Source organism: Myotis davidii, unplaced genomic scaffold (genome assembly GCF_000327345.1).
Source record: "Myotis davidii unplaced genomic scaffold, ASM32734v1 scaffold575, whole genome shotgun sequence".
NCBI classification, from domain to species: domain Eukaryota; kingdom Metazoa; phylum Chordata; class Mammalia; order Chiroptera; family Vespertilionidae; genus Myotis; species Myotis davidii.
In genome coordinates, this window is record NW_006290306.1 from 4,723,469 (window position 1) to 4,736,460 (window position 12,992).

The following is a 12,992-nucleotide window of genomic DNA, read 5'->3' on the forward strand; positions in this document are numbered from 1 at the left end:
TCAGAGGCATGCAGACATAAGAGGGCATAAGGAAGTATATCAAAAAGAGATATGAGCCACACATGGCACGTTCTGAGATCAGTAGGGAAGGGAAAGTGATATGTAACATCCAGTTGCTGTCGTGTAATCCCACATCCTGGTATTTTCCCTCGTGTATTGGGAGTGAGTTTTTTTAATGCCTGGTTTCAACTTGAGTTGGACATAAGGATAGGTTGACATAACGAAGTGATATTGCAGGCAGCATTTGGAAAGGCAAAAAGAAAAACATGTTCTGCCATTAGCCCAAGTAAAAGGCAATGTCGCTATGTGTGACCCTAGCCAGACTGATGAACAACTATAGACCTCAGTCCATTTATCTGTAAATTGGGGCTAAATATGCCTGCCTCACAGGATTTTGTGAGGATTAAACAAGATAACAAGTTAGATTAAATTCCTTTCCTCTCTTTAGAATAGTTTTAGAAGAAATAATTGTCAGGAAAAAGGCAACATAGTTGGCTGAAAGAATGAGTGTGTGAGCTGAAAAGACCTAAGGCATTTAAAGAATTTGGACTTTTTACCTACTACACTTCAGGTCCTTGGGGTTTTTAAAAAATGAACTCACATGCTTTAGGTCAGCGCTGATCTTTCTGTGATGATGGGAATGTTTTATATCTCTCCTGCCCAATGTGGTAGCTTTTGGCTATTGCACACTTAGGATGTGGCTAGTGTAACTGAGGAATCACTTTTAATTTCATTTACTTTTAATGACTTTAAATTTAAATAGCCAACCATAGCTAGTTGCCATCAAAGTGAATAGTGCTCCTTGAGATCTTTCTGATTCTAAGCTTCTCCCACATAGTCTGGACTTGGGGAAGCAGAAGAGGGTGAGTTTAAGCACACAGGCTCTGGAATCAGACTGCCTGCACTCAAATCCCAGCTCTGCCCCGGGTGATCTCATATAAGCTCCACGTGCCTCAGGTTCCTCATCTATACAAAAGGAATGCTAATGTCAACACCTGTTACAGATAAGAGGCTGGGGGAAACAAATAAGTTACTATAAGCAAGGACCTCATGGTTATTCATCTGATGAAAACAGTCCTCCTAATTCATTACAACTATGTACTTACTCCTCTGCCTTAACCACTAGGTTATAAGCTAAAACACCAGTACCAAGAACCATGATGGCACATTTAGACTCTCATAAAATAAGCATTTAAATAAGTGTTGGAGGGAGGGAAAGAAAGAGGGAGGTAGGAAATGGGGGGAATAAGGAAAAATGAATGAAATAGGCATTAATGTTTTTCATGAAGAATGAAGAAAGCTTCTAAAACAAAATAAAATTTGACAGCTTTCGATCAAAATTTCATTGGAGATGACCGTGGGAGATGAAGGTGAAGTGAGGTGCACTGGGGGAAAGCATGCTTCCCAGTAATGGGCTGGGAGAGCTCTGAGAGAACAGAGAGAGGTAGCTGGACTTCGTTCCACATGTATGAAAATACAAACTTCAATCCTTAAAAGTGTGTGCAACCAAGCTTCTTCAAGAAAACACTGTTGCGGGTCGTGTGACTTTACTTGTCCATGTTATTATCTAATCTAAAAGGCACTGTTAGGAGGGGAGTATATGTTTTGTTGGCTCCCCGTTTCCAAGTTTTTATTAATACTACATTCACCAGTTCCCGCAAAATAAATAAATAAATAAATAAATAAAAAAAGCAGTGTCGGGCAAGTTTTCATAACTGTTTATTCATTATAAATAGTAAATATTTACTGCACTTTTTACATGAAAGACATTTTTACAACACATTGTTGTTGGTTGAGGCTGCAACACAAAGATAGATCTTCTCTTCATCCATCACCCACTAAGACCAATGTATGAACTAAACTCGGGACTATGTCTAGTCTCACTAACTCACTATGTCATAGTTCTTAACGCTAAAGGGAATGTATTTGTGCCTACCTCGTTCGTGATTCCAAGCATAGAAAGAAATAAATAACACTGCCTTCCCCCTGCCTGTTTGTTTTAACATCTCCAAAAACAAATTTATTGACATTCTACAATGTCACCACAATAACATATGTAAACCTCAGTTTCTAGAATCTTTTCATATTGGATATCATTGTATAATTTAAAAGTACAGGAGAGCCATGTGGACATATCTGCTCTTGCCCTGCCTTTCCTAGAAAAGAGACGAATGTAAACGTAGTCATTTTAAAAGCATTGTTCTCCAATATGGTCTCTAGTCAAAAGGAGCGAGAGCCGGGTGTCGGTTGTCCAGCAAGTGGCGAATATCTCTGCATTTGACCACAGGGAATCACAGGCTGTGAAAATAAAGCACCTGCAAAAATATAGTTCTGATTCTGTATCTATGACCCTGGCATTGCCAAGGCTTCCGTGAGGTACACAGTATTGCACACTGATAAGCAGCTGTGGGAATGCACTCAACTCTCCACCCCCTCCCCGCCCAGGTGGCTTCCACGTGAAACTGAATTGCGAAAACCACACACACCTCTCCCACGCTGGGAAAGAAAACCGGCTTTTCCTCCCCTTATCCCAGGTCCTATTAGCAAGACGTGTTCTTCTGGGACATTTAGTAACAACTGAAGTACAAGTGAGGATAAGAGAACAAATAATTTATTTGGGAGGTCCTTTATAGCTAGTCTATCTTCCTAAAAATGGTGGCATTTATTTGTATATCAATTTCCAGTGTGTAAAAGTCAAGGATTCCTCCATGCCTGCTTCATTAAGGGAGCAGCTTAAAAGTTGTAGAAGTGTCAGCATTGGATATCAAGGTTATACTTTAGAGAATTTTCTGACTATATTTTAGAACATTCTGCTTGCCTGAACCAATTCAGATAGATCTCTCTCACACACCCACACACATACACACACACACGTGCACACACACATACATACATGTGCACGCACACACAAATGGAATGTTTTAGCTCCTTGATGATCAGCACTAAATGTTGGGATATTTGATATGTAGCCATGTTAAATCATTGCCTTAAAATGTTGCATTTGTCTTTACTGATCTGCGTCTTCCTTTTCTCCACGGCTTTTGTCCAGCATGTTCAAAAGAATTTGAAACCAACTACTGGAGAAAGAAAATAAATCATTCTCCTCTGTCTCCTGTCAAGACTGCCCCCCGAGAGGGTGATTTTTTTTTTCTGAGATTCTTCATGTCTCGGCTGTGGAGACTGGAAACAGGGCCAGTTTTACTCCAAGTGGACAGTCCACTTATGCGATATCTGGCTTGAGATAATGAAAGGCACCTGTAAGGAAACACACACAGCTCTTTAGGTCATGCTGGGACAATTCATGGCAAGGGGCAAAATCAGCTACAGGCTGACAATGTCATATTTAATACCGTGGTATCAAAGGATGTAGACTAATATTTTTATTCCTGAGACAAGTTTGACACAACTCTGTGTCTTTGGGATTATACTCCACATGATCCTTGAACTGACCTCATTAAGAACATGTGTTTCTAATGCCAAGTGTTAGTTCATTTTGGCCAACCCTTGTGTTTCACCTAGTGGCAATCAGGTTTCACATCGCAGCAATTAATAACCGCAAGATGTTGTTGACATCTGTTAAGAAAATAATTATACAAGCGAGTCCTTGCTGGAACCTCAGCCGGCTTTGCCCCAGTTGATCCTGAGATGCAAGGCTGAGTCAGGCCACCACTTCCCCTTCCTTAAGGAAGAGTTGGAATTTTGTACCCTTCCAGACGTAAATACCCCCTAGAAAGTCCAAGGCTTACTTTGTCCATACTGCCCATATTGGTAGCCTGTGACAGGGTCCATACTGTAGCCCGTGGTGCTGTAGGTGGGTGGACAATAGGACTGAGATGTTGGCAGACTGTCCAAGCTCTTCATATGGTCTAGTCTCTGACTGCAGCTGGCCGACACCGTGGTGGTAGGTTCCAGGCCCCCAGTGAGAGGAGAGAGAGCATAATCAGTCTGGGGCTGATGGGGTACCCCGCCGTGGTTGGTCAGGAGTCCCATTACCTAAAACAAACAGGTGGATTAGGAAGACGTGAGACTGAGAGAAGGACCCTAGCCTACAGCTGACAGAATAACTGGAAAAGTCCCATTGGGATTTCTTTGGAAATCTCCTGTTAAAGAGCTGTCCCGAAGAGGGTGACCTGAATTCAAAGTAGCAGAGGTATTACATCATGCTCAAGGATAACATCTGACTGCCCTTTCCGAAAAAGGAAAGGGGAGGGCATAGCGGGAGGAAGGGAAAAGAAAAAGAAGGAAGGAGAAGAAGGGGGGAAAGAGAGAGAGATTACACCATGACCCTAGTGATAAAACCGGACCTGGATTTCAAAGAAGGAGAAAGGAAGGAGGGACACAGGGACAGAGCTAGGGGGAGATTGCAGCTGTTCACATAGAATAATGTCTAACCATATATTACATTTGTTTCACCTGTGATTTTAAATATAAGGCACTTGCTTATATTTTTTAAAAAAGTTAAATGAATTCAAATCAAATTCTTTCCCTGTTTTTCGAGATCTCTGTGGCATTTTTCAAAGTTTTCCCTCTCAAGAAAGTTGCTCCCACTCTAGCTGGTTTGGATTGGTGGATAGAGCGTTGGCCTGTGGACTGAAGGGTCCCAGGTTCGATTCTAGTCAAGGGCATATGCCTGGGTTGCTGGCTCCATCCCAAGTGGGGCGTGTTTAGGAGGCAGCCAATCAATGATTCTCTCTCAATATTGATGTTTCTACCTTTCTCTCCCTCTCCCTTCCTCTTTGAAATCAATAAAAATATATATTTTTCAAATGAAATAAATAAAAAATATATTTTTTTAAAAAAAGAAAGTTGCTCCCTATCTTGGTGTCCTTCAATAATTAGAAGTAATTGCGTCATCCCTGAGGCTTCCTTGTACTTTTCTCACCCCTCCCACACTGTAATCCTCACTGCACCTACATTGAACTGTGAGAGACTTGAGGGAAGTAGCCTCACCTAACAGAGTGCTTAGCACCTAGTAGGGAGGGAGTAAAGGAAGAGAAGGAGGAAGGAAGGGAGTGAGGAAGGGAGGAAGGGTAAATGATTCTCCAAGTAACTGCGTCCCTTGCTTAGTCTTCCACTTCTTCTCTAAACTAACGTTTCCCTATAAATAAGTGTTAAATGAAAAGCCTGAAATGCAAGCACGTTATAAAAAGTCCACTCAGTTTTGTAAATAACCCTAAAGAGCAAGAGAACTTTAAAAAAAACAAACTGTGATAACAGAACAACTTTCAGATTAGCACGGTGACAAGTTTCACAAACTCAAGCTCGCTGACCCTTACAACACCTTGTTTCAGAAGTAAGTGGATAATTAATTTTGCAGCTGGAAACCTGTCACACAAGAGAGGAAGTGATTTTTCTCAGGTTCATACAAGTCAATGACAGGGCTCAAAAAGCAATTGCAGAAAAAAATCAACTGCTGGGTGTAGAGCCTCCTGTGCTTACAAAATATCACCTGTTTACATTGTATGTAAACGCAGGGGCCCACGATGGTCCGGTATTGCCATAACAGTTCTGGTGTGTTTTACGATGTTTGAAGGACATGAAGCTTAAAGTGTACCCAGAAGAGCAGGAGGAGGGGCAGTGATGAAACCCGATGCCTGACTCCAGGCCTTGTGCAGGCCCCCAAGGAAATTCAGGTCCTAGGAGCTGGGATCTAAGGGTTCCAGCAAGGCAGGCAAGAGAGACTAGTCTTGCATCCCAGTAATTACATTCCAAAAAAATGATGAGGCCACAATGCCCTTTGGGAAGGGCGTGCATAATCCTCACAGCTAAACAAAATCTTCCTGAAATAAAGCTTTAAAATGATCCGCCTTCCATTAGCCCAAGAGATGAGGGAGGGAGGGAAGGATGAGAGAGAGAAACCATCTTCTGTGGATTACCCTTCTCCACTTCTTTGTCATAATATCCAACTTTTTAAAGCCATTCCTAGATTTTCTTGAGCTACGTGGTGAAATATCTTTTTAACAAGCTCTAAAAATTATGTATATTCCAAAAAAACCATCATATGCAACAGAGCATAGTTTTGTTTTACTGGTGATTTTAGGGGAAATGAAAATCACAGAATAAAGTAGGAATCCATAGGATTCACAGCTCCAGGAGAATGGAAAGCCACTAGAGCCTGGGCTCCCTTAGGGACCTACCCTACAGTTTATAGTGAATTTACTTCATTTCTAAAAGCTGAACGTAGCCTACAATGCATTGAAGTTATTTCCCAAGTGTTCTTCCAACTACATGGTATGGGGGTTTTTTTCCCCCCTTTTTTGCCTTTCTTTGAGCATATATTGATGATTTTACAGTGCATACTTGGAAAATTCATAGACTTTAATTGATAATACTAATTTATTTAATATTTTAGTTCAAGACAAAATTTATGTATGTCTATTACAATAAAAGAGTCTTTAAAATAGAGGTTGTTCGATGTCGAATGCATTCTTTTTAAATCAGAGGTACCTCTTTGTGTACTGGCCTAATGGGCAAGAATGGATAGGAAGGATTAAAAATACAAAAAAAAAAAAAGTGATATATTTTTTTTCATGAAAAGGGGATAATAACACAGGGTACAAATATCTCACTGTAAATAAGCTGTGCTAAGTAAAAACAAAACAAAACTAGAAAAAAACACAAATTTTTAACTATCAATCCATAAAGAAAATTATCCAGTAGTACTAGATAAAAAGGGAGCATATTTTAAATTAATACATTCTTCATGAAGATATGTACTTGAAACTCAGTTTATGGTATGTCACTTTAAGGAAGAAATGGAATATTCTACATACAGTTATAGTTGGAGAGTAAGAGCAGACTTTTATTCAAAACATGCACACTCTCCCATGAGCTACATGTACATTTTTGTGATAAACTTTTTTTAATCCTCTGCTATACATTTCTTGTTTGCATAACTTTGAAAGCAGCAATAGCTTTGACCACGGGGTGGGGGGGGAGGGGAGAGGGGACCATAAAGATTCTAAGAGAAGAAATGAGTCCTTCCTATAAGCAAAAACCAGCTTATGATGTTCATGGAGCAACTTCTTGCAGCTGCTAAATTTAAAAAGAAAATGGTGTATAGGATTTACATCTAAGACCTTGAAACATACCTATTGAAAGAGGGAGATATCTTTCAGGGTCATATTCTAGTTCAATAAAAAGATAGATCCTCAAAGGTTCTAGGTCACGGTGTCTTTAAGACATCCGGGAGCATGGCCCAATCAGAAAGGATGGCTGCCGGGTGAAGGAAAGAGAAGAGCAGCTTGTTGGCTCTTCCTATCAGTGCTGCCACTTGTCACCTTGGGAAACTAGTGACAGCCCCGCGTTAGCAATAGCTCTGAGCTCAGCTGCCCAATACTTGCAGTGGCTAATGTGCAGAAATTAAGGGGACCAGAGATCAACTGTCTTCGGTCCCTTTGACTTCCCTGATAGAGCCCGAGAGATAGACATTCCCCCACAAACTCTTATCTCACTGTAAATATCGCTATACTGTAATTGTGATTTGTTTCTCACGAACTGTATGAGGATGGGGAAAGATGCACTAATATTTTCCTACAGTTGGTCTGAAATTAAAAGTAATAAATAATTATAACTAATGCAATTCACTTCAATACTTCACATTGATAAGATGAGAAATATACCTATTTTAATAGATTTAAAAATTAAAAATGAAATCTCTGTTGGAAAAAAAAATAGTGAATACATAAACACAAAATATATTGCTTTCCCCTAACATCATTTAAAACCTCAAATCTCTGTGGAAGGGTCACATTTCACTTTTATGTACGTTGCTTTAAAAGCTATTTTGTATTTCATGTGGTTCAAGGGAAGCTATGAAAATTTCTATTTGCTGCACAAAGAAGTTGGTAAATGAAATTCTTGGAATTCCCCCAATATGGTTTTGGAATGTCTTCCAGTCATACGTTTGTTTGTTTTTTCTCTTTTAGCATATTGTCAGGATTTCTTTTATATATCCTTTTCCTATAGCAATTGTAATTCAAAATCATAAAATAAAATCTCAATTTGTTGCAAAGTGTGTTCTTTTCCCCCATAAACCATCAGTAAGTTATTTCTACTATAGGGATGGCATTTTTGCCTGATTATTTTGGGGGGGTGGCGGGGGAGGTGCAGGGAACAAAATTGCCTGGTTTTTACACACTATTTCAAAGGAAAAGAAATAAACTAAGGGCTACTCAATTCTGTCTACAGAACACTGACCACATTATTAAATGCCAGGTAAATCCAGGAAGTACAAGGACCAGGAAAAACATTGTCCTTTGATGAAAATCTCAGTTCTGTCCTTTGGGAAAGGAATGTGGAGAAAAGGTTAGTTTTTCTTGGTCTTTATTTTTAAACATATTTCTATTGATTTCAGAGAGGAAGGGAGGGGGGTGAGGGAAACAAACATCAATGATGAGAGAGACTCATTGATCGGCTGCCTCCTGCACACACACTACTGGAGATCCAGCCTGCAATCCAGGCATGTGCCCTGACTGGGAATTGAACTTTGACCTCCTGGTTCATAGGTGGACACTCAACCACTGAGCAACACCAGCCGCATGAGGAGAACTTAGTTTTTACTTTTATTTGAGTACAACTCTTAGGGAAGGCATCTAAAAAGACAACTATTAAGGATATTTTTAAATTGTTACCTACAAAAACATTTCCTAGATACCGTGTCTAAATTGTTTTATGGATAACCTTTACAAACAAATCCAAAGCCTTGGAATCATAAGCTGATTCCTTCATCATTCACATTATTAGAGACAGTTTCTGAAGATCTCCTTAAACTCATTCTCAAATTTCAGAATTCCAAATAGGCTGTTTATATCTTGATTGGAAGATTGTACGGTTCAGGAAAAGCTAACTCTTTAGAATTGCTTCATGCCATATATCTCTTGAATGAATTTTCCTATTGTTAAGATTAAATATAAAAGATAAAAACTATGGGCCAAATTAAGATCTACATTTAAACAATGTGTCTGAAAAATATTTGTCTTGGCGTAAGCATTATGGTTTTACCTTCAGTTGAAAGTGCTCAGGGCTTATCAGAAATCTAAAATGCTTTGGCAAACTATGGTATACATCCAGACACTTCTATTTTTGTTAGTAAAAATCCTTATTCATGTATTTATTTATTTATTTTTGTTCTTTAGTCACCAAATGTTCTTCTGAGTTAATATTTAATAGCATACATTTGTGTTTTAGATGACTTGTCAATTACAGCTTTGTATGATAGAAAAGGGGATTTTTTAAACCTTCTACTCATCCCTCCAAATTTACTGACTATATATATTTTTAATTTGGATATGATTTATTTGCAGAACCAAAAAAGATATACATATATTCAAATGTTAATCCAACTGATTTTTGCCGATATGGGTGCTACCGAAGTCATCTAATGGTTAAATCTCAGCGACTGCATCTTCGAGGCTGAAAAGCTTACATTTGAACAGCAGAGTCCTTCCAGAAAATCTTGTCTTCAGATTCAAATGCCTTAGGAATTATCCTGCATTTGATTAGCATCTAAATAATTAGATTTTGGGTCCTGTCGGTTTGGAAGCTAGGAGAGGGAAGTTGCCTGAAGGCAGAAGTTTCTCTGAAGGTAGGTATGGTGACCTTCTCACCCAGACCAGAGTTAAGGGAAGGGCATAGCTGACCTTTACCTAACCAGAGAGAAAACCAGGGCCTGTCAAATGTCTCTGGCTAAATACACCCTTATTTTAAAATTTTAATCATTAGCTCACATTTTACCAGTAGCTATGTTTAATGCATGATGAAAAAGTGTGTGTACCAGACAAGTGTGGTTCAGATGTTGCATATATTTGCAAGTTTTATTTGTGAAGAGCTCAGTAAGTACTGTCTCAATTAAACTCTAAGTAGCACATATGCTTTAATCTCCAGTCCTGTGACCAATTAGTGATCTCTTCTACTTTATCAGTTCTTTAGAATAACTATTTCTCACTAGAGCTAAGCCATTAAATTGGTAGCAATATTCTTTAGGGACGATGCCTAAATTATAAATATAGGCAAAGAGTTAGCATAGAAAAGATTTGCAACATGTATGTATATATGAATACAGACATATATCCATATGCATAGTTTACCTCTAGCTGATAATGAACAATCATGTTATGTCCATCCATTATCAATAAAATAAAGCTCATTTTTTTAAAAAAAAAAAGCTTATTCTATCTAAATGAGAAAGTATGCCAGTTAATACATTTGGTATTGGACTATGTTAGACCCACCATGGGCCGTAATAAAATTCTCACATGTTTTAATTCATTTACGCATGCCTGCGTTTAATATGCTTTGTGACCATGTCTACAATTAATATGATTTATGAGAAAAGAACATGTGCAATATTAGGGGGAGGGGACAGCATACATATTTTTTTTCTTCTATGAGTGAAAAATATAGCAAAACGGCTCAAGGAAAATTGTTGGCTGTTAGCATAGTGGAAGGGACTGACAGAGCCCTGAGTAAACTTGGGGGAGTTAATGATATCCTCTTATCTGACCCTGACACATTTGCAGCATGTAATTTACAGAAGCTCTGTCCAGGGAATCTTGACAAATGCTCCTAACGATGTCAGGGCAATGTTCCATTCTAATGTGAAACAGATGTGGGTCAGATACCCTCATTCATCACTTAGCACCGAGAGTCTCCAACTCTTTCTGGGAGGAATGACATTACCTGCTGTTAACTCTTCTCGGCTCAGGAAATGTCTCACAACCACAGTAGCGCCCTTAAAGGGTAAGCACTAAAACCTTTCATCGTTTCAAAAACCTGTCTGAAAACATGACTGTGGAAAATCGCACATATATCTTGGTTTAATTTCATGACGACTTCAGGACACGTTTGCTAAATATTAATTGATCCTTTGGGACCTAAAATTACAAATTTAGAAAGGGAAAAGCCCTGGGCTTGGACATCCCACAATGCTTCAATGAGATGATGTTTAAAACTTTATGTCTAATTGCCCATAAAGTAAACTTGCATTCAAGGAAATACAAGGCTTATTCCTGCCCCCTGAAAACCATTCATAAATACAAACCTTGCTGACCTTTAACTGCCCAGCTGTCTGAGATTCACCAAAAACAAACAAACAAAACACCTTATAATGAATTAGAAATCCACATTGTCTTTTAGAAAGAAGAGACTCAACTCTGCCCCTCCGAACCAGAGGGATATTAGGCTCCACTGTATTCCCTTCCCACTAAAATTTCCCTTCCACCCCAAACCCTAACAACATGAAGGGCAGACACCCCAACCTACTAAGGAGGAAACAGTTGCTCAGCTCAACAAGGGTATTTTTTCTTTCTTCCAGGCCATGCAGGAAGGAGGCAAATATGTCTGTGGCTGCCCGGAGTCAAAGTCATGATTCCACCTACTACATTCCTGACGGTCATAGGAGAGAAGAATCCCTTTCCTTCTCTTCATGTGAAGGAAGATATGTCCTTAGGATACAGAAATGGGCAACTGAACAGACCGAGTAATGCTAATTGAATGAGTAGATGTCAAGAATGAACATATCCTGCCCTAACCGATTTGGCTCAGTGGATAGCGCATAAGCCTGTGGACTCAAGGGTCCCAGGTTCGATTCCGGTCAAGGGCTTGTCCCTTGGTTGTGGGCACATCCCCAGTAGGGAGTGTGCAAGAGCCAGCCGATCGATGTTTCTCTCTCATTGATGTTTCTAACTCTCTATCCCTCTCCCTTCCTCTCTGTAAAAAAATCAATAAAATGTTTTGTTTTTTTTTAAAGAAAAAGAATGAACATATCCTTTAGGGAATGTTTTCTGGTCAGTTTCACAGGCTTTGTGGTAAAGAAGAATAAGTATTCATTTCAGACCCATGGAAACGTGCAGCAACTTGACAGATTTGGGTCAACATCTGACCATATAGTCTTCCAAGAATGAGAAGCTACAACCCACTAATCTAAAATCCTATCTACCTTAATTCCCTCCCTTACCCAATTCCAGGGCCACTGGACCAATAAAGATGTTATGTTGCTTTTCCACTTGAAAATGTACTTTTGTTGCCCTGACTGGTGTGGCTCAGTTGGTTGAGTGTCATCTCAAGCACTGAAAAGTCACGCCTCTATTCCCGGTCAGGGCACATACCCAGGTTCCAGGTTCAATCCCCAGTCCGGATGCATGCAGAAGGCAACTGATCGATATTTCTCTCTTTCTCTCTCTCTCTCTCTCTCTCTCTCCTTCCTTCCCACTCTCTTTCCTCTTCCTCTCCCTCTTCATCAGCCTTTCTTTTAAAAAAGAAAATGTATGTGTGTCCTTCATCATAAATCAGGTAGTGGCTATGCCTCCTTTTGCCCAAGCAACTCCCTGTAGGCTGGCAACAGACAGAAAAGCCACTTACATAGGTCTCTAATCTACAGAAATTGTCTGCGCCTACAGATCAGACAAAATAGAGTCTTTGTGATTTAATGATTAAAAAGATGTTTCCAGAGACATAGAAGCATTGAACAGTCTGTCAATCTTCAGAGATAAGGCAGGGGAGGGGAGGGATGGGGGTTAAGAGATCAACCAAAGATTTGTATGCATGCATATAAGCATAGCCAATATACACTGAGTGGCCAGATTATTATGATCAGCCAGACTATTCTGACCACCCCATCAGTACTTCGTTGGGCCACCTTTTGCCTTCAGTACTGCGGCGATTCTTCTTGGCATTGACTCCAAGAGGGCAGTGGGGGGAGGGGAGGAGGGCATATGCTGGGGAGTGGGGGTTGCCAATGGGGGGGAAAGGAGACATAAGTAATACTATATGTAATACTTAAAGCCAGTGGCCTCATCCTCTGGAAATTCTGTTTCTTTGTTATGGGGTGGGGCCACAACATTAGTAACAAAGAAACAGAATTTCTGGGGGATGAGGCCCAGAAATCAGGATTTTAAAAAGATTCCCAGGTGATTCTAATGTGCAGCCAAGGTTGAGAACCACTGCTTTAAGCAACAAAGAATTATAAATGATAAATAAATAAATAAATAAAT

The 12,992-nt window shown here is 39.6% G+C and overlaps 1 protein-coding gene across 1 annotated transcript in view; it reads right to left on the reverse strand.

The window, feature by feature from the left end:
- Positions 1 to 1,702: 1,702 nt before the first annotated feature.
- PAX3 (paired box 3) overlaps positions 1,703 to 12,992 on the reverse strand; it is a 43,190-nt gene continuing 31,900 nt past the window's right edge. Inside the window, exons 5-6 of the mRNA XM_015563692.1 lie at positions 3,747 to 3,993; positions 1,703 to 3,255 (exon numbers count right to left, since the gene is read on the reverse strand). Of these exons, the coding sequence (XP_015419178.1) occupies positions 3,221 to 3,255; positions 3,747 to 3,993 (282 nt within the window). The 3' untranslated portion in view covers positions 1,703 to 3,220. The remainder of the gene's footprint in view (positions 3,256 to 3,746; positions 3,994 to 12,992) is intronic.